Source organism: Anoplophora glabripennis, unplaced genomic scaffold (assembly GCF_000390285.2).
Source record: "Anoplophora glabripennis isolate ALB-LARVAE unplaced genomic scaffold, Agla_2.0 scaffold363, whole genome shotgun sequence".
NCBI classification, from domain to species: domain Eukaryota; kingdom Metazoa; phylum Arthropoda; class Insecta; order Coleoptera; family Cerambycidae; genus Anoplophora; species Anoplophora glabripennis.
The window spans coordinates 78,482-104,713 of record NW_019416470.1 but is presented as its reverse complement, the minus strand read 5'-3'; the positions used below and the strand labels follow the sequence as shown (position 1 = coordinate 104,713).

Genomic DNA, 26,232 nt, shown 5'->3' with positions numbered 1-26,232 from the left:
AGTAAAACTATTATATCACGCTCTGGTAGAATCTCATTTAACATATGGCATTATTGCATGGGGAGGTGCTACAAATATGTAATTACATATGTAACTTGGAAACTATTAAACAGAAAAGTATATTAAAAATATATTATAAAAGAAGTTATACTTACTCCTCTGGTTTGCTTTTTGCGGAGACAAACTTGTTGTTGTAAGACAGCTTTATTGTTATATTTTAGTTAGAACACATCAAAATAAACAAGAACTGGTAGATATCGATTACGATTATAATACAAGCTACAAATACACAGGAGCCTCTAAACTACCTAAAGCTGATAATATGCAATAATGCAAAGAACGTTTATCTACTTAGGACCAAGAATATATAACTTAATACCTCCCGAAATAAAATTAATTAACAATATACACTGTTCAAAATAATTAGAGGAACACTTATTTAAATCTCAATAACTTTTTTATTTGTAATACTATATAAATCTAATAATGCATATCTTAAAGACTAACATTTTGTTCGAATAAATTTACAAATTTACAAAATCACTCTTGAGACAACAGCGCCAATTCAAAAAAAACTACAAGAAATAAAGTGAAGAGTCTGTGATCCTGTCTGTATAACATAAAGGTCCTGGTGAGATTTGGTTAACTAATATCGTGTATGTCTTCCATTAGCACGAATTACTGCTTGACACCTCCCTGGTAAGCTTCGGATGAGCCTACGAATGTCTTCTTGTGGTATATTCTCCCATTCTTCGATTAGGGTATTTGTAACTGTTGGAGAGTCTGAGGTGGGTCTGGGCGCTTCCGAACACGCCTATCTATCAAATCCCAAAGATGTTCGATGGGGTTTAGATCAGGACTTAGCGGACGCCAATCCATGGATTGAATCCCGTGATGTTGAAGGTAATTCATGGTGATAATCGCAGTATGTGGCCTTGCGTTATCTTGCATAAACAGAAAATTTGGACCTATACCATAAGCGGCTGGTATAACATGATCTAGAATGAGATCAATGTACCGTTCAGCGGTTAGAGTCCCTGGAACTATGACAAGATCGGTTCTTTCATCAAGACTAATTTCGCCCCAAACCAAATCCTTCGACTTCTTGTATGGTAGCTGAAGAATGACGTTCATGTGGACGTCGGTATACACGTACTCGACCATCACAACGATTTAAACGAAATTGTGACTCATCTGTGAAGAGTACTGGCCTCCAATATCGAAGTTGCCATGCCACATGCTCACATGCAAAATGTAAACGAGACCTTATGTGATACGGAGTTAAAATAGGTTTTCGCACGGGTCTTCTCGGTCTCAAGTTTGCTTCTCTCAGTCTATTCCTAACTGTCTGATCGGAAATTTCTAACCCATGAGTCGTTCTGAGACTACTTTGAAGGTCTTTTGCTGTGGATGCACGAGAACGCAATGAGGATAGGACTAAAAACCTGTCCTGAATTCGGTTTGTTTTCCTCTTAGGACCTTGTCCAATGCATCTTTTATATCCACCGGTTTCTAAGTAACGATTCCACACGCGATGGATGACAGAAGGGCTTACGTTAAAATCTCTTGCAACCTGTCGAATACTGGTGCCATACTCTATACAAGCAACAACACGAACGACTTCAACTTCACTTAGAGCATTTTTTACAATTTATGCTGAACTGTCAACATTGTTTACTATTCCAAGGCACAGCATTTCTAAATTGAAATTTTGATTGTATGTTTCACTTTATTTCTTGTATTTTTTTTGAATTGGTACTATTGTCTCAAGAATGATTATGTAAATTTGTTTTATTTTCGTAAATTTATTCGAACAAAATGTTAGTCTTTAAGATATGCATTATTAGATTTATATAGTATTACAAATAAAAAAGTTATTGAGATTTAAATAAGTGTTCCTCTAATTATTTTGAGCAGTGTAAATATGTATAAAAATAAAATTAAGAATTGGCTAAAAGATAAACCTAGACAGCAAGTTCATGAATTAGTAACAAGAAAAAAGATTTATTAAATGTGACCACTATAAACTTGTATTCCTGAGATTGCAGTCATGACATTGACTTATTTTGAGTTTGTACTGTTTTTTAGATTGTGTTATTTTAATATTGTAATTTTAAATCTGTACATTTTGTCTCATTTTTTATGTATTCATGTTTTTATTGTGTAATACTGTATCTTAAATTTTTATTATTATTATTACTTTTTACCAAGAAGCCCCCTGTAGAAATTTGGTTGTCGAATTAAGAGACATCATGTGCAATATAACCAATTATATTTATGATTCTACAATAAATAATAATTGATGAATATTCCTATTGCCTTAATACTTGATACTGAAACAATCGAACAATTCAGTTAGTGTCAAGCGAATAGTATACACTAATATATTAGTTCAAAGTCTTGCTCAACAAAGCAAATCTAATATACATGGTACTTAGTTGATTCCAAACATATTGTTATAGTGGCAGTTTACGGTGCCTAAAATCTAATTTTTCCAAATAGTTCGCAAATGATTTACAGACTGATGCGAAAAATAGACTGTGTATATTTTAATCGGTCTCTCAATGTACATTTTTTCGCTTGTGCTTGTTTACAGTTTCATTTAAATTCGTGAGGTATAAGCGTTTTCTATATTAAAACGAATGATTATTCCATATGAAAATTATTTGAAAATTAATTATTTTTTGCATGTAATATAAACAATTAAATTTATGATTCTGTAATAACCTTTAATTATTAAATATTTCTATGACTTAATAAGTACTCGATACCGAAACTAATGAAAATTTATTGGTATACGTGGAACGATTCAATTAGTTGGAAATTGATCCTGTACACTAATACATCTGTCCAAAGTTCTCAACCAAACAAATCCAATACACAACTATTTTAATATAAACTGGGATGGTTGGGTGAAAAGACAACTACGTCGAACATAGCCATCTCTATTTAATTTTATTTTCGTTGCTATTATATTATATTATATTATATTATATTATATTATATTATATTATATAGATTTATATCACTCAAATGTCTTGAAAATAACTTACACCTGGTATAATATTCCAACATCCTCAGTATGGAGGTTAGGCTACCNATATATATATATATTTTATAAACTAGTATAAATTGTCGATATTTTAGTTATACTAGCAGTACCGACAGTTTTCTTATTCGATGTCATCGTGTCGGCACAGACTACATGTTGACATTTTTGGTACTAGTATGTAAAATGCACTTTGCCCACTAGTGCGTAGAGTAAATAGTTTTTTTAATTGAATTTATAACATACATTTCTCAATAATGGAAGTGTTATTTTACATTAGTACATAAATAATTGAACCGAGGCATCTTCGACTGGCGTATTATTTAAGATATCTCTTTTTTATTTATAGGGAGAAAACATACAATACAAAAGAGTTATGGACCAACGCAGTGAGAAAAGTATCGAACGGAAGGAAGAGGAAATCGCATTTTTCTTCAATCGCTTTTTCTGTAATAGAATCGAACAAACAAATAAAGAAGGATGTCTCGTTTTCGCCACCAGCATCTCCACGAAATTCTAATCTAAAACATGTAAGATATTTCGCTGACCCGTAATTACGTTTACAATATTAAATTAGATAAAACGCTATCTTTTCTGGAAGTCTGAACATTTCTTTCACAAACTCAACTCTCAGCATTTGCGGCTAATTTTAATTTATAACAAATACACCGAAAACAAATCTGTTATCTTTTTTCCGACGAAGATTGAACTCAATAAATATATAGAGTGTTTTTGCGTTAATTGAACAAACTTAAAATTTGAAAAGAAAAAGACCGGTTTTGAAAAATCATGAACACTTCTCTATAATATACAAGGGCTTTTAAAATTAGAACCCAAATTGTAAATTTCTCGATATCCCTTTGGGGCTCAGAAACATTATGAAAAGAGAAACATTATGAAAAGAAAATTAGATAGCAGTAGTTTTATTTTGACGGTATCTAGATGCCATGAGAAATTAGTAGATATTTACTGAATACCCTGTATAAATGTTAACTAGATTAAAAAAGATCTGAACCCGTAAATCTGAAAAATTTAACTATACAGGTTGTCCTAATATTTTCTGTACATTGAACTACCACAAATTCTTGAAGACAAAATAAAATGATTGAACTAAAAATAATCCCCCAGTAATTTACAAAAAAAACTAATTACATTTGCTAAGTTTGGCGTCCTCTGTTGTCAAACAATACAATTTGAAATAGAGCCGAATATAGTTGAATCGTCTTACTATGTCTATAAGAGTCTGTGGTAGTTCCATGTACAGTGAATATAGCGACACCCTGTATTTTCTTTTCAGGACAACACCGATAGGAGTCTGAGCAAACACCTGTCCATACCACTGAGCGACACCGAGTCCTTAAAAAATGGTAAACTCGACGATCATGTGGATTCCTTTACTCATAGCCTCAACATGGACAAGGGGATAGTTGGGGTGGACGAAGACACGTACTCGGCCATGCACAAAGGTAGGTAAACCATACAGAGGCTATATTTGCATATTATACGTAAGGATAAATTTTAGCTGACTTCGCTACGGTATTCAAAAGAGGACTGATGTACAAGGGGATTTACTGGCCATGTCTCACCAATAGTTTCCATTGCAAGCACCTGGAGCTGGCTTATCTGAGGTATTCGCATAGGCAACGACAGAAGGCGCTGATTATTGTAAATATCGTCGATCTTCTTTTGAAGGTAACTGCATTTAAGTGTGTTTATTTTAATGGATTTACCAAATTTCTCTTGTGATAATATCGGCTACTCAGAAAAAAAATCGTATTGTTATATTAATACCCTGTATTCTAAAAGCTATAAAGAAAAATGTTTTTAAAACAAAATATTCACAAACTCGTGTAGGTGTTTTCGTGTTTAGAATTCCATTATGTCATACTTTGTATATTTACGTTGTAATGTAGGAATACATTGAAAGATAAAATACATACACATGAATTCAACTCGTGTGAGTACCAAGGTGGCTATCCATTACGATCATTTTTTTCTAATTTTATTCGATTCAAGGGCTGATTTCGCCACCCTTAGACGGCCTCCAAGTGGATGAGCTCTTAGTATGTTATTTACTACCGTATTATCTTCAACTTGTGTGATTACCAAGGTGGCTATCCATTGCGTTCATTTTTTTCTAATTTTTATTCGAATTAAGTATTCGGACCAATTATGTTTTTCTGATTTGTATTCGATAGAAGGGTGGGATTTCCAACCCCGAAACGGTCTCTGTTTTATTATATTTTCTATGAATAGATCATTCTTATACGAGGGTGTTTATTATTTTTCTCTTTGTTATTTCCGTAAATATGTTTAATATGTACGCCAATGGACGTTCGGGTGTTTTCGGTAAATAGGCTGCTATCCTTTAGCCAGTGGCGGCCCGTGGGTTTGAATACGGGGGGGCGCATTTTGAAAAGAGGACGTACATCATAAGAGCTGCGGGGGTGTGGGGGGCGGTAGTTCCCCGTTTAGCGCCGCATGCGAAATATTTTAAGGAATTTGAGGGTCATTGTGTTTTGCAAGTACCCCAAAATGAATACTGTCGATGTGTACAGTAGGTACTTAGATACAATGCGAGAAGTAACATTCCAACGTGTGGGGGCTTAAGTGGATAATCGATCAACCAACCCAATTAGGATATAATTATGTAGATTACTGTAATAGTTCATTCTGTATAGTTTTTGAAGTTCCTTTAAAAACGTGGGTATCGTTAATATGTTTATCTAAAACGGGATCAATTTTTGCACTATAGTCTATCAGTTCTAAAAATACCCCTTTGTTTACCGAGTCACTTTTTTATTATGTCTACGAAGACGAAGGTTACATGTACCACATAGTTCTAGATATCTATAATTTTTGAAAGAAGCAATAGATTTTTCTTAACTGTTTCGTTATGACTATTTATTTATTCTGCATAAGCACTATTTAAACAAGAAGCAACTTATTTTTGTGTTTAGGAGAATTTTCATGTTTCTTAATTTTGTCCGGTAAATGTTTCAAGTCGGAAACTCCAGTTTTCGTCCAGTTTTCTTCACCTCCTGCAAACAATAAACATACAAAACAAAAAAATCTATTTATTTCGTCACAACCACAGGGTCTTATCATAAATGTTTTTATCAAATTTGCGAATAAAAGCCGGCCTACTTTTGCACTCTTTCTGTACCTGCACTAATTTCAACACTGGCGTTGGACGTCCGTTATTTTTCAATTCGACTTTTTCCTCTTAACTTAAATTACTAATAACAAGTTTTTTTATTTCACAAACCCTCATTTTCAACTTAAACTTATAAAATATAATGTCTTAAAAAGCGCCAAAGCAAAAACAAAACTCGTATAACCACACTTCAGTGATACGGGTTACTGCCTCATGGAGTCCCAAAACAAAGCGCGCGAGCCTATCGTCGCCTATCCCCTCCACGTGCCAATTTGTCCAATCATATGTAAAAATATGCTTGCACGATGGACTCAGATTTCACAGTCCGCGATGGAGTGGGGATTGCGCGCGGTCAAACATAACTCTTTGGTACGATCATAGATGGCAGATAGCATTAATCTGAGTTCACGGAGTACATGCACTTTATGCAACCAACCTAACATCCAAGAGATATTGAATGCATGCTATTTAGATTTCTTATTGATTTAAATAAATACATTATTTTAAGTTTATAGTTTGAAAATATCTGGGGGGCGGAGTCCCAGAGTCCTCCTTCACGAACCGCCACTGCCTTTAGCTGCTAACTTCACACTGGTCCCATTTTCGACATCAGTTAAGAAATGAATGAAAAATAATCTAATTGAAATATGTAAATTAAAATATTTCAGAAACTGTTATAGACATTTTCTTGTATCTATATAAAACTAAATGAAATATATAGAGATTGGTTGAGATTGATATATCTATCGAAACGTTAGGAAGTCTAAACCGATGACGTGGCAATTAACCCAAAAATTGTTCAACCAAAAAAAATCGAAAACAAGAAAGTATATTCTTGAATGGAACGAAATAAAATCCATTTTACGCAGACATTTTTTGCAACTATTTTTTACAGAAAATGCATAACAAGTTTTCCGAAGAGAGTCATTTAGATCAATGCAATATTTAAACATGCATGTATAAATTGTTGGTGGTGTCATTATTCTAAATTTGGGTATTCTGAAAAATAAATAATTTTATGCATAAACTGGATCTGATTTTGCTTGATTTAAAACTACACATAAAATTCTTCAATTTCATTTCTCTTTCTCCGCAACGAATTTAAGGCGTCAAATCTAAAAACACCCTGTACACATCGAACTTATCCGTCTTGAAATTTGAGTATGTGCATGAAATATATTCTGTGAAAAGAAGTATTCAATAGAAATATGCATAAAAATTTAAATGCCTAGAAGACATCTAATTATGTCAGATGGTTGTTTTTCTACGTCTTGTGTAAGGGTCTGTAAGGGTATAGTGGTAGTTTCTGGCTAAATAAAAGTATATTTGAGCAATATAAACTGATAGATGGGCACGTGTAGGTATTTTAATAATGAATTTCCACCGTTTAGGATCAGTTTTTCCGTCTATGAATAGTGTCTAATAGTTATTTGTCAAATAAAGTCCTAAATCTGATCATTAAAGAACTAAGTTTTAGCGGTCTTTATTTGTAGAATTATTCAACAGCTCAGTATGTCGTGGAGTATTTTTTTTTCTCTATTATTGTGTTGATTTTATCCCCAACCGTGAGAGTTAAAGAAATGTGGTTAATACCAATTTTTGGCAAAATTTGACTACCTCTCAACTATACACCAACAAAATTGTATAGATGATTTTCTGGCCAAAAATAAGGATAAAAGCATGAGAATGTATATCCGCAAATGTTTCATTTTAGAGACACAGAGCAATAAACAATACTTTTTTGAAGACTGGCAAATGTGCGCATTACCGTTGGAAATAATATACATTTTTGTAAACAGGGCTTGTCACTTAGGAGTTTTATTGTGATTTTATTGATACACTCAAAACATATTAGAAGATAGACACAATTGTTACTGCTTTAGTCCGCAGAGTAGTAGTATTGCTGAAGTAATCCATAGCTAATCGAAGCATATAGCCCATAGGGTAGGATTAGACATAGTCTACGGACATCATTTATTGCAGCAATAACATTTCTTCTTTTATTGATTACATTCATGGGACATTGGGGCGTTTTGTTGAATTTTTGAACATTTTTATCGCAAAAGGGATATTTTCCTTATTTTTCAGGTAGCCCTTATAATTGTATGGGCCCTGCACCCCACTCAAGTAAACAATATAGATCTACGCTCCAACGCGGACACAATAATTTGGTCGGTGTGCTGCATGTCCATTAACATAGCCGTTTGCGTACTGGGCTGGTGGCGATGTTTCGCCAACAACTACCTACACTGGGCCGCCGTATGTACGTGGCTGCTGCTAACTACACAGAGTAAGTTTCAATTTAATTACATACATAATTAAATACCTAATAATTGCGTTTTCCATGCTGTTACAAACTGCAGCATGTAAATTGTTATTAAGAGAGCCCAGAAACCGAGCGCCGTGCGGGAGAGGGGACGTAAAATTATTATTCTGAGCGTACCGATTTATTTTTTATTGATGCTTAGGGTAATATTGGGAAAGGTGGAAGAAAATGTTTGTAGATATCACCTCGGCGGAGCAATTATACATGGTGATTTACAACTTATCCAAAAAAATTTGAGAATAGATTCGGCATGAGAAATGGAGTCAATATCTTAAAAAAAATTTTTGTAAAATCCTTATGGTTTCCGAGAAAAAAAATATTGAAGTAGTAGTACATTCAACCATTACATAGCTGGACAACTATTGTGTCTAGCGTCATTCGCAATACGCGTGGCGAGCCACGTTATTTCGAATACTGAAATCCGTTTTTACAATCGTAGTTGCGTTAGTGTTTACCTGTTATCTGTGGTGTTTACAATAGTTTTTTAGTGGTTAGTGTCAAAAATGGCTTGCGTGTATAGCAACTTGGAGTTGATGGATATCGTTTTAATTTATGGTGAAGCAAGACAACATTTGTATTATGGTGAAGCATTTGTGTTATGGTGAAGCAAGACAACATTTGTGTTAGTTCGTAGAAACTAAATAAGACAGACCCAAATGTGTTTACACGTCGGTGGATAAAATTTTGAACAGTTGTTGTAGCATCGGGTACCTATTTTATTATTTAAAACCACAAATTAATTTTATTTATTATTATTATTTATTATTTTTTATTTTATTTTCAGTTGAATTTGCTGATATAAAATAGGTGCTATAAAATTTTATTTATTTCTTCCTTGCGAAAGTTTTAGTCCGTTTTTATCACACTTTGCCGCCATGCCGGTCGCATTGTGCGAGGTCAGGTTTTACAGTGGACCAGTTTATTGAGAAGTTCTAAATCTCCCTGTATAGTATAAGAAAAATCAATTTTGCATTATTGCTAAAATTTGAAATGTAGGGGTGTTAAATGATGCCGATTTTGGCTATGTAATCAAATTTAAAAAAAATCGCGAAGTAGTTTTTCCGAGTCAGTTATAAAAAAATCACAGCAGGCCATGGACTGCCAACTGGATCATTATACACATCATAAGTACATCAAAGGGTCAATATGTAGAGTAATTTACAGCTTATTTAAAAATATTATATGATGTGCAGAGATTCACATAATAACACACTACACTCCTTATTTTTTTTACCTTTCATTTAAAAAAAATAGTGGAAAACAAAATTTTAGTAAATTTCCTTGCGTAATCAAACAAGTACATAAAATCAATTGAATATTACGTTTCTGAGATATAAACCAATCTCATGTTTTTTTAATGGAACAGCCTGTATATTTGAAATTCCCTGTTTTTCTGATTACAACAATGTATACATGTCATATATTTGCTTCGACAGTTTGCGCAATATTTTAATTTATTTACTGACCCTCCACAATGGATAAAGTCAAGGTTGCCGTGGATTCCTTTAAATTCTTAGAAAAATGTCGGCGTTTCATCATTCTGTTCCACTCAAGGAATATGTTATCCACCTCATTGATAGTATTAAGTGCGTTCAAGGTTTTCTTCCTCAGGTCGTATAAGTTATTAGATCTCCAAAGAAAGCATTACATGGGGGCCAAATCAGGACTTCTTGCGGACCATAAAATAACCTATTTATAGTTAAAAGAAAGTCCTCTTCTTAGAATAGGGTTATTATAAAATACTTTTAAATATTTTGCTTTCATAGAGATTTTAGAACTGTCACATTGTTATTGGTATTGTCTTGAATTGTGTCAATTGTCAGTAAATAAGTATATCAAAATATGTAAACCATAACATCTATACAGGGTGTATCACGAAGAGGGCCCAGTAGGATTATCTCAAAAAGTAGTCAGAATTCTAATCTGAAAATTTGTAAAAATAGTGTCAACTTCCTCGCACTTCCGGTTATACTGGAAGTCATCATCAGCTCTGTTAATTCAAATGGACCACTATGTATATTTATGCAATTTCTTAATATTACGGCAAATTTTAGAACATTTTCATATAAGGTACTTTGGGCCAAAATGTAACAGTTTACAAGCTATTATTAATTTTCGAAAAAAATTGAGGGGTGTAAGTCATTTTTGAAAATAGAATAACTCCGACATTTTGCTTTATTTATTAATGAAATTTGGCATGGATAATTTAAAAGCAATGGAATTTAACAATTTTTGTGTAAATTGAAAATTATTGATTTCAACACAGAAAAATCTACGACTATGGTGGGTCTATTTAAAGCATCGCCCTTTTTAATTTAATATACTGAATTATTGTTTTTGTTGAAGGTATAACGATAATAAAAATTACAGTTCAATAATCATATACCGTTTATTATTCAATTCTTTAGTGCATAAAATGCACCGTACATTTTTCTGTGTTGAAATCAATTATTTCCAATTTACACAAGAACTGTTAATTTTGGATATAGGGAACTATATAATCATTTTAACGTAAATTTTATTTGTGCACCCGTTAATATAATAATATATAGGGTGTACAATTTGAAATATTTGAGTAAATTCAACTTTAAAGTCACAATATTGGTCACATGTTCTTTACCACTCTGTGTGAATTTTTGCAAATTTGACATAAACTGTTTGAATTCCATTGCTTTTAAATTGCCCATGCCAAATTTCATTAATAAATAATGCTAAATGTCGGAATTATTCTGTTTTCAAATATCACTTGCATTTCTATTTTTTTCGAAAATGATAAAAACTAGAAAACTGTCACATTGTGACAAGAAATTAGTCTAGATTTTACCGTAAAATTAAAAAATGCAAAGATATACAGATTGTTCCATTTGAAATAACAGAGTTGATGGTGACTTCTGGTATAACCCGAAGTACGAGAAAGTTGACGCTATTTTCATTGAATAGATCTTTTTGATAAACCCCTGTATACAAATTTTCATATTTCAATTTTGACTACTTTTTGAGATAATCCTACTGGGCCCTCTTCGCCATACACCCTGTATACCCTGTTCTAAATAAAGGTCATTCTTTTAACACTTATAAAAAGAAAATTTTATAGTCCGAAAGAAGTCCTGATTTGCCTCTATGTAGCTCTTCTTATGAGGGACTCTGGAATATAAAGTAAACAAAAAACGGCCTAATGACTTGATCTAAGGTAGAAAATGTTGAACTCAGTTAATGCTATCAATGAGATGAATAAGATAGTGCATTATGTCTTTTTTTCCAGAACAGAAATGTGGGACACTTTTTATAAGACATTTTTCCAAGAATTTATAGTTATTTAAGTAAATTTAACAGCGTAAGAGCATACACAAGAACTAGTCCCTTGGCAACCTTGTGAAGAGTCGGTAAATAAGCCAAAAATTTAAAGTGAAAACGTAACGTTCAACTGTTTTTTATTTTAAGGAAACTAGCATTTACTTTATTACTGCTGTTAACAAAACCTAGTTTTAAATATTTTTTTTGTAATAGAGTAGATACTTCTTTGATATCGTAAAAATTTTAATAAAACTGATCACTACTATTTTTTTTTTCTAAATAAAAGTTAAAAAAAGATGTACAGATGATTAATAAAAAACAAAAGGAATACTTCTAAAACTATGTATATAAATATTGATTATATAGCCATTTGTCAAATTAAATAAGCTGAAACTACCTGGAAGAACTCGCGCAAAAAAAGAAGATAAATATACTACAGTTGTCCAGCTACGTAGTGCTTTTAAATATATTACTATTACTTACTTCCAATTTTTATTGAAATAATTTTCTCGTCAAAGGACGCTTTCAGTATAAAAAATGTAATTGCCTTGTATAGTAGGCCGTCAAGGACTGATTATTTTTATCATTAAAATAATAATGTCCTAACCACTCAACAAATATTTTATAGCCCCTCATTCGTTAGGTAACTTATTAGTCAGACATTTATAACTCATATTGTTAAACAAAATAACGAGCTAAAATTCTCTTCATATCTCCCTAAAAATGTGCCGTAACAGAAAGCGAGGGAATAATTCTTTTGAATAATAAAAACAAAGGCGCTCCTCCATACATTTTGACTGAAAAAAATATGTTTCGCCAATTTTTCTCTTTCATATCCATAAAAATGGGCCATGTCTCTTCCTACATAATTGAATTTTATCATTTCAATATTTCAGTTTCTGCAATTTTCCCGGACAAAGATACGCGATGGCGTATGAGTATATAAACTGTTATTTTTAACCAACAACCAGAAACATAAAATTCTTCTTGTTTGGTTTCCTCCTTAACTGTGGTATTTTTTGTCTAAAGCATAATTATAAAATTTCCAACGGTATTTCTAACTGAAAATAAAATGTTATTTAGTCCAGTACGGAGCTACAAAAATATACTTAAAATGTAGCAAATACCTGTTACTTGATATTTAGCCATTAGTCGTTACTTCAATGTTAATAAAATCAGACATAAAAAAATAGTCTAATGACTCGCTTAGGTTGATTTACGCATGTCTAGTGTCTTCGATAAGTCGCTACCAGTCGCTACAAGTCGAAGCGTCTCAAAATCGACTTCCTCCCTCCAGAAACAAACTAATCGCTCGCGTTTTGTAATTCCTTTTTTATTTACTGACAATGCATAATGGAGTGTGGATTGTCAGGAGAGGCGCTGTTACCTATTCTCCTTAATTTTACCGATAATACAGAAATATATAATTAATTATATCCAATAATAATTAACTAAACACTCAACATTTCTCTAAACTCTAAAATAAGCGAGGCTTTGTTAAATATTTACAAAACCATAATATTTACAATACCGAGTAAAAAAGTAAATATCCCATTAGTTTTAGCGCCCCTAGTTAATCTCAAATCAATACTATTAATTTAAATTGAAAAAACGTATTATTCACCACAATACAAATGCCAAACACTGACTAGGTTGATTCTAGTTTTTGTTATGCCTGGATTCCATTATAATTTGCATCACAATATAAAAATAATTTTGGTAAATAATAAAATGAAGGGATATTATTTTATATAAATATTTCCAATCAATAGATTAAATGTGAGTCATATGGGAATATCAGTAAAAAAACTGTAACATTTAGATAACACGTAATAATTAGTAAATAAAACATGATACTGGTAAAATTACACTAGCACACATCTGAGCAGTGTAGAAATATCCGTCCAGTTATTTGCGAAATTAATTAAAAATTTAGTAAAACAACAATAAATAATAAACATGATTAAGAACTGTAATAATGATGAGATAATATTCATACATACTTTAAGTAAGTCCAACAAACTGTTTAATAAACAATATACATGTAAATAAAATCACTACAAATAAATAAAACAACTACTCAAATAAATATTCTTCTTTTAAAATATTAAAGCAATATACCAACCAAACTTATTTTACAGACAAAAAGATATATGCCTCATCCACTGTATTGCTTGCTAAAACGAATATCCGAAATTATTAGATTAAACCCATTTTATTAAGTACATAAATTTTATAAGAATTTTCCAGCGTTCGCTCTAAGTGTACTTATTTTCCTCTTGGAAAATAAATATTACCCAGGCAGACGGAATGCTGTGTACTGGCATTAATGGTTTGTATAAGATTGCGGAATAGCACTTTGCTCTTCTTATCCCAACTTCTCGAGGGTTTAATATAAATATTTTAGAAAGAAAGGAATTCGATAAATGTTTTAAATAATACTCTTACAAACGCCAACATTCAGAAAATAACTAAGGGCAAATATTATATTATGTAATAACCATTTATAATATAAAAATCTCTTCCTCGAATAGTACGAAAAAAAGAACTTTATAGAGGTATATTTCATACAGGATCAGTTATGACTATTGTCAATAATAAATAATGATTTTTATGCATTTTTAGGTTTCGTTGGAAAAGGAGTGGGATTTGGAGTAAAGGAGGACCTGGTATGGTACGTCTTGTTCACAATTTTCGTCCCATACGCCATGCTACCACTCCCTCTACGATGGTGCATGATAGCTGGATTTCTTTCATCTGTAGGCCATGTCATTGTCATAGCGATTGAAATTTATAGCGGTGAATACCAGGTAAGTGGGCTATCTCTTGACTTTTTGATATAGTTTTGGCATACATCAGCAATTTATGAAGCTGACACATTTAGGTAAATTTAAAATTATACAGGGTGTTATACAACAATGTGTCAAAAATGAGAAAAAATATTCATTTTTCAGTTTATATTATAAAGTCCATTATTTTTTTTGTATAAGTTTATGAATTTTTATAGATGACATTCAGGATACTCTATATACTCTCGTCGATATAATTTCAAATATTTATTTAACATAGTGCTCTGGAAATAAATCATAATTCACCTGTGTTTCTATTGTTCCAGTGCGTCGACAGTGAAAATTGCAAAATAAGGAGAATAATAGGAAACATCCTCTTGTACATTTGCGTCAATTTCGCGGGAATGTACACGAAATATTTGACCGACCGAAGCCAGAGAATAGCGTTCCTAGAGACGCACAGGTCTATGGAAACCAGATACAAGACGCAGAGCGAAAATGACAAGCAAGAAAAATTGCTTTTATCAGGTAAATTCGCATGCACCACGCAAAAAAGTCCATACATAAATGTTAATACACTTAAAGGACATATTTCATCGCCGTCGGGTATTTTCCTTAAACTTACTTTTTTCCTGGAATGCTTTTTAATACATAAACTGGAATACTGATCGCAGTGAACGATTTTTATTCAGCATTTTAACAAAATTTCTCTATCTACAAAATTAATGTAATAACTAAATGGAAGAATGTTACTTCTTGGTTTATTGCGTTCGGTAGAAATTACATTTTATTTACCTATAATACGTTTTTTGTTTGAGATTATAAATTTTAATTACAATAAGAGTTTATTCGCTCTCGCGCCACACCGCTGAAGTTTTAATTACCTTAATAAAATATGTAAATGGAATTATGACGGTGCCAGAATTACCTTTGGACTAAAAGCCAAGTATTTATTTTGTAAATACAAAATATATTACTTTTCAATTTATTCCCGAAACTTCTTTTTTGTTTTTATGTAAATACTTGGGACGTCTTCCCTTTAAATTCTCTCCCATTCCCGAAGCAGAACAATGTATAACGAATAACAGTAATTTTAAAGACGAACTAGAAAGGTATAGCATATCTCAAAACAATCATAAATATATAAACAGATATTTCCGCGTTCTGATTTGAAAAAGCAGACATTATTTCTTTAAATATTTATGTTAAACATATTTATATGTTCGATTTTACATGTTCTGAAGGGTGGTTTATCTGAAAGCTTTTATGACAATTCTACAACCAACTCTTTATTTTCTTTAAAAAATAGAATTTTCACACTTTTTGTTAGCTTAGAATATTTGGGTATCTACAACCTTACAACCTAACCGTTACTTCATATTTGTCATCCAGTTGTAACCGTATTTTTTATTATAGTATTACCCGACTTCGTAGCAAAAGAAATGATAAGAGACATCGAAAGGGAGGAAAGGGGCGGCGCATTTCAACCCCATCAGTTTCACAAGATCTACATCCACAGATATGAAAACGTCAGTGTTTTATTCGCCGACATCAAAGGATTTACAGGTATAATTATTTATTAAGCGAATCTAAAGACGTGATTTAATACTGTTTAATTTTTTTAGTTCTAGCTACTAAGTGCACTGCTCAAGAGTTAGTTAAGATCCTAAACGAGCTCTTTGCCAGATTTGATAAATTAGCAGCTGTAAGTAAGAAAGATTTTAAGTTATTTAAGCTATAAGCTTCATGCTTGTGGTAGTTTATTTCCAAATGCAACGGTGGATGAATGTACTTAAATTTATTACCGTGTAATATATTCTTTTATCCGACTAACATTTCGTTAATGCAATTAAAAAAAATAAGACATCTAAAATGTGAATTTTTGTTTCGAAATAATATTGTGGTAAGAAACTATAATCTGATGTCCTTTGTTATTTATTTTAGGAAAATTATTGTTTGAGAATAAAGTTATTGGGAGATTGCTACTACTGCGTTTCTGGTCTACCAACTCCTCGATCTGATCATGCTCACTGTTGCGTAGAAATGGGGCTACACATGATCAAAGCTATAAAAGACACCCGATACAAAACACAGGTGAGTTACAATAACAATAAGCATTACAGAAAAAAGTATGGCTATGACGATGACAATGACGCGAAATTCTAGCCAAGATTAATATATTTTTCATTTTAAAGATACGATTTTCAAAATTTTAAAAATCGGAATTATTTTTACTTATTATTTGTATTCTAGTAAGAACGCTATTTAATAATACGAAAAAAAACGATATTGTTAAAAGTACTATTTAATTAGTACAAATGAACAAGTAGTAGATACCTATTACAAAAAAATGATTTATTTTATGCCGACATTATAATTAAATTGTTAACGTAAATTATTTAATACGTTACAGATTAATTTCATTTTCTTTTTGGTAGTATCTTTTAAAGCACGTAATCGTGAGTGAGCACATTGGTCTTTCCAACAGAAAAATCAAAAAGTCGAGCAGCGAACACATCCCACTGGTTAATTCTTATTATTTGAAAGCTGAATTAAATCACTGGAGTTTTCCTGAAACTGGATATTCATAAATATAAAATTTCAAATCTGTGTAAAAAAGAAATAGCATTATAAATTGATATATTTTAAATACGGGTGTTTTAAGTGATGCTGATTAAGGCTATGCACTCAAATTTTTAATTAAAAAAATGCTAGTGATTTTCCGAAAAATCACTTTAAAAAAAAATCGCAGCAGACCAGGGTTTACCAAAATAAATTAATTCGAGTTTTGCGAACAAATTTAGAGGGATATCCTACTTTTTAATTTATCACATTGTTTATGTGCATAGTGTAAACATATTTTTTATGGGTATTAAATCCTAAAGCCCTAAAAAACAATCATATTTAGCTTCTCGTAATTAATTAGTGTTAATTTCGATGCGTTTATTAATTTTCTCTTGAAATACGGATTTTTATTTAAATATACAGGGTGTGTAAGTATGTTAAAATATTTAAGGGGGGTATTCCTGAGTTAATTCCAAGAAAAAAAGCTTATACAAACCTTTGTCCGAAAATGCTTTGTTTCTGATATACAGGGTGTTGAAATTAAAATTTTATTTTCGATTTTCTTAAATAACTTTTACGAAAGATAAATTTTTCGTACAAAATTTGGTAACCGGGGGTTGAGGTGAGAAATCATAATTTGGTATTAATTTTTGTGTGGCACTTAGAGGGCGCTACGTACGCTATCATTATTAATATTAATTTTCCATAACTTTTTTGGCAGAAGAATTCTGCAATTTTTTATGAATAAACCATATTCCTACACCTTTTTTAAGCAAAAAGGTGTAGGAATATTAGAGGATTGTTCTCGTTGATATCCGAATTAATTCTTTGTTTCGGGCAGCAAGAAATTTAGACGTGGCATATGCCCCACGATGGATCAGCAGAGAAAGTACACACCACTGACCCTCTAGGTCACCAGACCTTAACCCCGTTGATTTTTTCCTTTGGAGTCAGTTAAAATCCCTAGTTTATGTTAGCCCCATTGAAGACGAAGAAATGTTAAGGAACCGCATAATAGATTCCTGCGAAACAATAAGAAATATTCCTGGAAGTTCCCAACAGATACGGGATTCTTTGGTGAGGAAGGCAGAAGCTTATATTAATGTCAGGGGTAGCCACTTTCAGCAGCTGTTGTAACAATGATTTTATTTAATTTTATTTTCAACACCCTGGAATACCCCAGTTAAATATTTTAACGTACTTCGGTTACACCCTGTATATGTTTTATAACCATATATGCTCTAGGTATATATCAAAAATATTACAATAATTAGATTTTACACGAAATGCTAGTCATAAATGGTATCCTAAAAGACAGGATTCCTTATTGCCATTAAATATAAAAGAGGATATCAGACAGATGTCCTCTGCAACTCATTTGACATATTCTTCTTTTAAGAAAATTATGTATCACGCTTTCGCATACCTGCGGCTGTATTTCGTTGATAACAGCAGAATAACTCTGGACTTTGTGGATAGTTTCACGTGCCATCCGGCAGGTAGCGCCATCATGCTCAAACCACATGTCATCAAAATTCATGCCGTCCAAATAAAGCCACAATAGAATCTCTCGATATCGTTCTCCATTGACAGTCGCTGCGTTTTCAGTCTCATTTTCAAAAAAGAACAGACTAATCACCCCACCAGAGTAAAATCCACATCACACTTCACTCTTTGGTATACGGTGGTCGTTCTTGAATGACCCAAGGATTGTCAATGTCCTAAATTCGACAGTTTTGCTTGTTGAAATCCACCTCATCACTAAAGATGATTTTTTAGCAAAATCACCGTCCACTCCTTGATTCTCCAATATCCAATCAACGAATGTCCGGCTCATTAAATGGTCTAATTTCAATTCCTGGTTTAACTGAATCTTGAATGGATGCAGATACAGATCTTATGTTAAAATCCGCTGCATTGTGCTTTTTGAAATGTTCCTGGCCTGTTTTTTTATTGTCTGCAACCAAACCTGTTTATTCAAATTTGGCAACTAATTTTTTCAGTTGTTTCACTCGGGGTGTTCCTTCCACCGAAAATTCTACGTAATTTGCGCACAGTCTCAGCTACATACTCTCCGTAATTATAATGCATTTTCACAATCTTCACTCACTCGTCTATCGCTCGATTTTGTTCAGAAATATTCTATAACAAATTATTTTCATTCAATTCCTCTGCCAATTTTTTCATCCTTTGTCCATAGGCTTCTTCGTATTCTAACCCTCCTATAAAAACGTCTCCCTTAACACAAAGTAGTCTATTGACCTGTTCCTATATTTAATAAGTTTAAGCTTGGTAGTATATTTCTGAAGCACGTAATCGTGAAAAGTCATTGCTCCCTCCGCCAGAAAAATCAAAGGGTCGAGCAACGAACAGATCCCATTGGCTAATTGTTATTATCTGAAAGCTGAATTAAATCATTGGAGCCCTGCTGCGATTACACTGATGGGGTCATTAACTTGAGACTAAAATTAAGTTAGCTAATGCCATTTTGGAACGCTCTTCCTACACCAATTGACCGGAAGCACGCAAAAGTAACAAAATGAAGTTCTAAAATAAAGTAAAGAAGCGGCAATGTAACAAGGTTCGACTACTTACGTCTTTGTGGTCGGTTAAATAAATTAAGTAGCCTTATATTTTTTCAATAAAAGATAGAAATCATATTTAAAATTAATTCCTCTTGGCAATTACATCAAACGAATGAAAATCGATATTGGAAATTCACGAATAACATCAAATTCAATGGATTGTACTGAAATGGGTTCCTTGTTTACAGCGGCAGAGAAATAAAATTGATTTTGTCAAACGTCGGTATATGTTTACTGGAAAGAGTTGTGATATAATGCCATCAGTTTCAAGGGCATTGACGTTGTTGATAAATAAATTACAACACAACTTGGTTTATAATGTTAACTTTCAAACTCTTATAATACAGAAAATTAAACGCTTCATTACAAATTACTAAAATATTAATTCACAAAAATCAATGTTGACTTTTAAGTTTGACTCTACGCTCCAAAAAAAGGATATAATTAAGAAATTATGTAACCATTTATACAGGGTCCCTGAAAATGATGGACAACGCTTGACCACAGGTTTGTTGGATAAAAATAAGACTATTTAGTTTAACTTACCTACAGGGTAGGAAAGTACCGATGGTTTATCTGAAGTTACGTGAGAGCGATAAAGTAAGCCATAGAAATCCATGCGATAGAGAAGGATGGCTATAATGAAGGCCTCTCATAGTCACCGCCCGTTTCGCCCTTCCACAAATAAGATCCACTTCTTATTTGTGGAAGGGCGAAATGGGCGTTGACTATTAGACGCCTTCATTATAGCCATCCTTGTCTATCACATGGATTTCTATGGCTTACTTTATACCTCTCACGTAACTTCTGATAGACCATCGGTACTTTCCTACACTGTATATACAAAAATGCACGCCTTCTAAATATAAAACATAACCTAGTTTTTTTCAAATAATTTGAAAACCGTTTTTCTTTGGAACTTCAAATTTGGTATACACATTTTTTTATACAAGGGCAATGTAAATATAGAATTTGGTGAGAATACATATACAGGATGTTCTCTTTCTAGCCTGTGCGCCACTGGCTATCCCGTATATTTGTATTTTCAAAAATAAGTAGTATTTTAGAAGATTTTTTGCCCCTTACAAAATTTTGATATCGTTTATGAAGTTCGAGTAAAATTGGCATTTTTTACACATTAAATAATATAAAATCAGATTAAGATAATTATAACAGTCTAGTAGGAGGTATCATATAAAAAAGAAACAAATTCATAACAATAATTAAGAGGTTCAGTGTCAAGTTAGGTGTGATTTAATTTTATCTTAGTTTATTTTTTATTGCAATTTATACTTCTGCCGAACAAACTGAAATGTTATTAGTTTTGGGTTATTGTGAAGGAAATTGTTGTGCTACTGTTTGAACATATGCTGAAAGATTTTCTATTCGAAGAATTCCAAATCACAAAACATTTGCTAATGCGGAGAGACGCCTTCGGGAAACAAGACGTTTTTTACCTGTAACATTAAATCGTTGATAACATACGGCCGGAACTATTCAGTTGGAGGAACAAATTTTGGAAAGGGTCGAAGAAATTCCTCAAGTAAATACAAGGCGTTTAGCGGCAGAGATTGTCTTTCAAAAAGTTCCGTTAATAGAGTATTAAAAGACCAGTTATTACAGGTTACTATCCTAACAGGTGGATAGGTAGAGGAAATAATGCCTCTTTAAAATGGCCACCTCGATCTCCGGATCTAAACCCATGTAATTATTTCCTGTTGGGGAGCGTTGAGGACCACAGTATATAACTTTTCAGTAAATACAGAAAACGAATAATGAAAAAGAATACAACATGAAATGAATGTTATGAGAGGTAATGCACAATTATTGGATAAAATTCATTTTAATTTTCGAAGAACTAATACTTGCGTTTAAGAACAAGGAAGTCACTTTGAGCATTTACTGTAATATTATTTTAATGTGATTGCAAATATCAATTTAGGTTTATTTAAAATGTTAATGTTGACTTTCTTACATTATTAGTTGATATTGTTTATTTAAAATATTAGTGATGATTTTTATTTTATTGATTGATAATACTAAGAATAAAAATGTATAGTAATTTTTTTTTAATGTGACAATTTTTCATTATTATTCTCTGCTTTGATTTTTCATTATTATTCCCTGCTTTGTGGATTATTTTTTATAAATCGGAATTTTTGCCTATATTTAATGTATAAAAATATGCTAATTTTACTCGAAATCGATAAATGATATCAAAATTTTATAAGAGCAAAAAAATCTTCTAAAATAGTGCTTATTCTTAAAAATATAAATTCTGGCCTAACTGGCGTACACACAAAAAATTACGGGATAGCCTTTGGCGCACAGGCACTAGAAAGAGAACATCCTGTACATGTATTATCACCATTTTTTTTGTTTACGTTGCGCTTATATAAAAAAATAAGTATACCAAATTTGAAGTTTCTAAGAAAACTAGTTTTCAAATTATTTGAAAAAAACTTGGTTATCTATTCTATATTTAGAAGGCTATATCTCAGTAGGCGTGCACTTTTGTATATAGGTAAGTTAGATTAAATAGTCTTATTTTCATCCAAGGAACCTGTGGTCAAGCGTTGTCCATCCTTTTCAGGGACACCCTGTATATTATTAAAATGAAACATTCTACAGAATATAAATTAAACACTTTTTTCAAAAATTATTTAAATAAATGTCCAATTTTCTCGAATTCTTTCTTCCGGTCTATTTGCAAATGTTGTGGAGTGACTCAATTCAACAGATCAAATAGTCAAGGAGTATTTTTTTCCATACTACAATCTTGCACGGTACTGAGTCGCCTATATAAGATTCAGCCACTGAAGATGACTTCCATCCCTCTATGCACTTGAATGCTATCTGGTCAGCATCAGAATTTGCCACCTTTGTGACTGCAGAGTGGCGGAAACAACAATAATTAGTTACATTGTTTTATTTGGTTACTGAAAAATCGACAATTTTCTTAAGAATATTATACAAGCTCCCTAAAAATGATAAAGAACATTGGCAACTTAAGGCTAGTTTTTTCTTTACTTTGTCAGGTCTTACGTAAAAAGAATGTTGCATGATTTATAAAAATAATTGTGTATACAAAATAAATTAATATACTATTAAGGACATCAGAATATAAATAAATTAATAAAATAAAAAATATATTAAATAATTTTTAACATGCTACAATTTAATATTTTCACAAACTTCATATAATTCTTCTGCCATCTCCTTCATTCTTTGTGCGTATGCCCCCTCATATTGCAGTTCTTCTATAAAAATGTCTCGGTTCACATAAAACAATCTGCTAACTTGCTCCTTATCTTTAAAAATATTTCTCAATTTTTCTTCTGGAAACAACACGAATTGTAAAATCATAATTCCAGGAACTGTTGGTAAGTATATATCTTCTGCAAATCAATTTTATATCTTTGTAAAATGTTCGACAGTTCCGAATAATATTCACGAAGTAATTTAGATTTATATTTTGTCCTGATTTCTTTGGTCGTGGACATGTAAAATAAAAACATTAAGTCGTGGGCAGGGGGGCAGTATCTGGTTAACTGAAAATCCACCAAATAGCAATCGATTGGCATGCTGTCTTTATCATTTTTAAATAATATATTGCTTGCCCAGCAGTCTCCTTGGCAAAACACGTTTCTAAATTTATCAGATTTCTTCACTTTTTCGAAACACAAGTCAAATGCTAATTGTCCTCTCTTCTGAAATTCCTCCATTGAAAATTTCTTAGGAATATCAAGAAACTTGCTTAACATGTTTAAAAAAGTTGTAATTGCACAGTCCAAAGTCTTTTTAGCAAGAGTCTCCTTTTTACAAACAGTTTTTTCCTCAACGTTGTCTGGATATTTTACATCAATCCTTACAATTTCGTTAGTTTTTTTGGATAGTAATTCTTCATAGAGTAAGGATGAAGCATGAATTTTATCTAGTTGCTTAATTGTAATTAACAACATTTCATAGCTGTATGTTACACTTACATGAACAGTTTTATAATTCATCATAGTCATGTCTTCGAATATTAACACTTCATTGGTTCTTGAAAAATAACACTTTGGTAGAAAGTTCGTAATATCTTTTAATCCTAAATCATTTAATTCAGGTATGAATTCCAAATAATAGAATTCTTCTTTTTTAAATGAATCTTTTGCTAAATCCATTGCCATATCGCTGTAAGTCGGCAAATATTTAGAAAAAAGGTGTAACAATTTAACCGTACCAGCATATTCTACTTCAATTTTTAATTTAAAATAATCTCCCAAATATCCTTCGCGCTCTTGTAGTGGTATTAATCTATAATTCAAAAGTCTATAATCACTTGAACCAATTTTATTTTTTAGAATCTTATAACAGTCCTCTCGAGATAAATTTGGGTGCGAAACGCACTCGATGATTTCTAAGATCGCTACACGGATTGTTTCATACTGCTTCAATTTTTTTCTGCTAGTTTCATTTATAAATGCCTGGCAGCATTGTTTTAAAATATCTAATTTAACAAAGGGAAGAAATTTGTGAAGCTGACTTTGGAACCTCGCTAACGGCAAACACTTCGTTACGTCCAAGGATAACTTCTGCATTTTCGTTTGCAAACATTTATAATAATGATCGAGGAATTGATGAAAATGATACTGTCGTATATTCTGATCAGTAAAAGAAAAAATCGTCAATAACAAATCGTAAACTAAAGGAAAACTTTGTTCTCTCTTGGTACTCAGTATTTTGTATTCTCGCATCGATTTATCTGAACTTTTAACAAGCAATTTTCTTCGAAGAATGTTGCCATAAACAAACACGATGTCTTCATTTGACTTCAATAATGTGTCATAAGAATCTTCAATCATTTTAATCCCATCTCTGAGAGTGTTTACATCCATATTTCCTTCATCCATTTCAGCTACAATCCCTTGCAAGGTAACAAAGAATGACTCTCGTTTACGCGATACAGTTTTATGTTTATTATTTTTTTCCAAATTACTTTCCTCTATACATCTTGCATGATCCTCAGCGAGCTTTTCTAAAATTACCCATAATTGTTCAATATCTATTTTGCCAAATTCGACAGCGTCATATCCTTTTATTGTAACACTTTTGATGTCATATTTATTATCAGCACACTTCAAACAGTTGTAAAAATGACTATCAGTTTCAGCATCGACTTCGTTTTGAGGTAAGTCCAACACAAATATGTATTCATCTTCTTTGGTTGTCAAAATTACTTCAACTGTTTTTTCCGTACCATGGGAAAATTTTACAAAATGATTTAAAATAATTTTATCTGCAACTAGGAAAGTATGAAAAATAGTTTCACAAAGTTCTAAGGACTCTTTTTCTATAGTGTTCATGTTTAATATTTGTAGTTTACTGTCTGAAAATTATATCCGACTGAGATTTGAGGATAGTCATTTTTTACTTTAAATATTGAATGTTATCTTTTATTTGTTTTCAAGAAGTATATTTATAAATTAATAACAAAGACAATGTCCTTAATTATTTACATGACGACTTTGTCAGACAGCTGTAAAATGAATATAATAAATATGTCAACTAATAAAACTAATTTATCTTAATTTCAATAGTTTGCATAATTTATTCTTTTAGTACAAACATTTGTATTATGCTTCTACTCATCGTATAGTTAGGTACTTCTGAATGTCTTAATTAATTATTATTTTCTTTTCCAAAAGTATTTTGTCAAGTGCAGGAACTCTTATAGTTTTTATACAAGTAATGACCAAAAAAAAATTGTAAGTTTTGATAATAATTTTTTAATTGTATATTTGGCCGCCGCAATGGAAAAAAAATATTTAACAATTATTTTAAAAATTTTAAATAGTAAGTAAAGACTAAAGCAGTACGAAATTTTCTTACAATGTTACAAAAATACAAATTTGGATAGAGTGAATAAGTCGAGGTGCAAAAATATTTTTGCAAATATAGTAGGTACCTACTTATTTTTTAATACCTACTGGCCAGACAGAATAATTCGTTGTATTGATAAGCCAGTTTAACATGATTATTCACACTTACTAGTACACAGAATAGAAAACAAGCTTAAAAGAAAAGTCTAGAAAAATAAATTATTTCACTTGAATATTTATTTACTAATAATTTTTGGAATAAAAGACACGTTTTCTTAATGAAAACTAATAACAAGTGGCGCAAAAGTACCCTCTGGCAGTATGGACAGTGGCACCATCTTATTGAAACCAGCAGTGTTGATCTTCTTGTTAGTAGAAAAAAAAGTTTTCCAACATCTCCCTGTATCGATCTCCATTTACCAATAGTGTGTGACTAACTTCATCTTGGAAAAAATAGGGCCCGATTAATCTTTGGGCTGAAATTGCGCACCATACTGTAACCTTTTCTCTATGGAGAGGTCTTTGGTGAATTAATTGTAGATTCTGTAGACCCCAATACCGCGAATTTTGCTTGTTTACGTAGCCACATAGGTGAAAATGTGT

The 26,232-nt window shown here is 31.8% G+C and overlaps 2 protein-coding genes across 2 annotated transcripts in view; one reads left to right on the top strand and one right to left on the bottom strand.

Annotated features, from left to right (window-relative positions):
* LOC108912049 (adenylate cyclase type 8) overlaps positions 1 to 26,232 on the top strand; it is a 122,404-nt gene that overhangs the window by 74,072 nt on the left and 22,100 nt on the right. Inside the window, exons 2-10 of the mRNA XM_018717206.1 lie at positions 3,399 to 3,579; positions 4,347 to 4,515; positions 4,572 to 4,741; positions 8,295 to 8,496; positions 14,452 to 14,636; positions 14,942 to 15,143; positions 16,032 to 16,181; positions 16,241 to 16,320; positions 16,560 to 16,709. Coding sequence (XP_018572722.1) covers positions 3,399 to 3,579; positions 4,347 to 4,515; positions 4,572 to 4,741; positions 8,295 to 8,496; positions 14,452 to 14,636; positions 14,942 to 15,143; positions 16,032 to 16,181; positions 16,241 to 16,320; positions 16,560 to 16,709 — 1,489 coding nt within the window. The remainder of the gene's footprint in view (positions 1 to 3,398; positions 3,580 to 4,346; positions 4,516 to 4,571; positions 4,742 to 8,294; positions 8,497 to 14,451; positions 14,637 to 14,941; positions 15,144 to 16,031; positions 16,182 to 16,240; positions 16,321 to 16,559; positions 16,710 to 26,232) is intronic.
* Positions 22,703 to 24,565, bottom strand: LOC108912050. The gene has a single exon (XM_018717207.2). It carries the CDS (start codon positions 24,502 to 24,504, stop codon positions 23,128 to 23,130), a length of 1,377 nt encoding a protein of 458 aa, XP_018572723.2. The 5' UTR covers positions 24,505 to 24,565; the 3' UTR covers positions 22,703 to 23,127.

Excerpts from the sequence above, each read along its gene's own strand:
- LOC108912050 (XM_018717207.2), bottom strand. The coding sequence starts at position 24,504 with ATGCGAGAATACAAAATACTGAGTACCAAGAGAGAACAAAGTTTTCCT.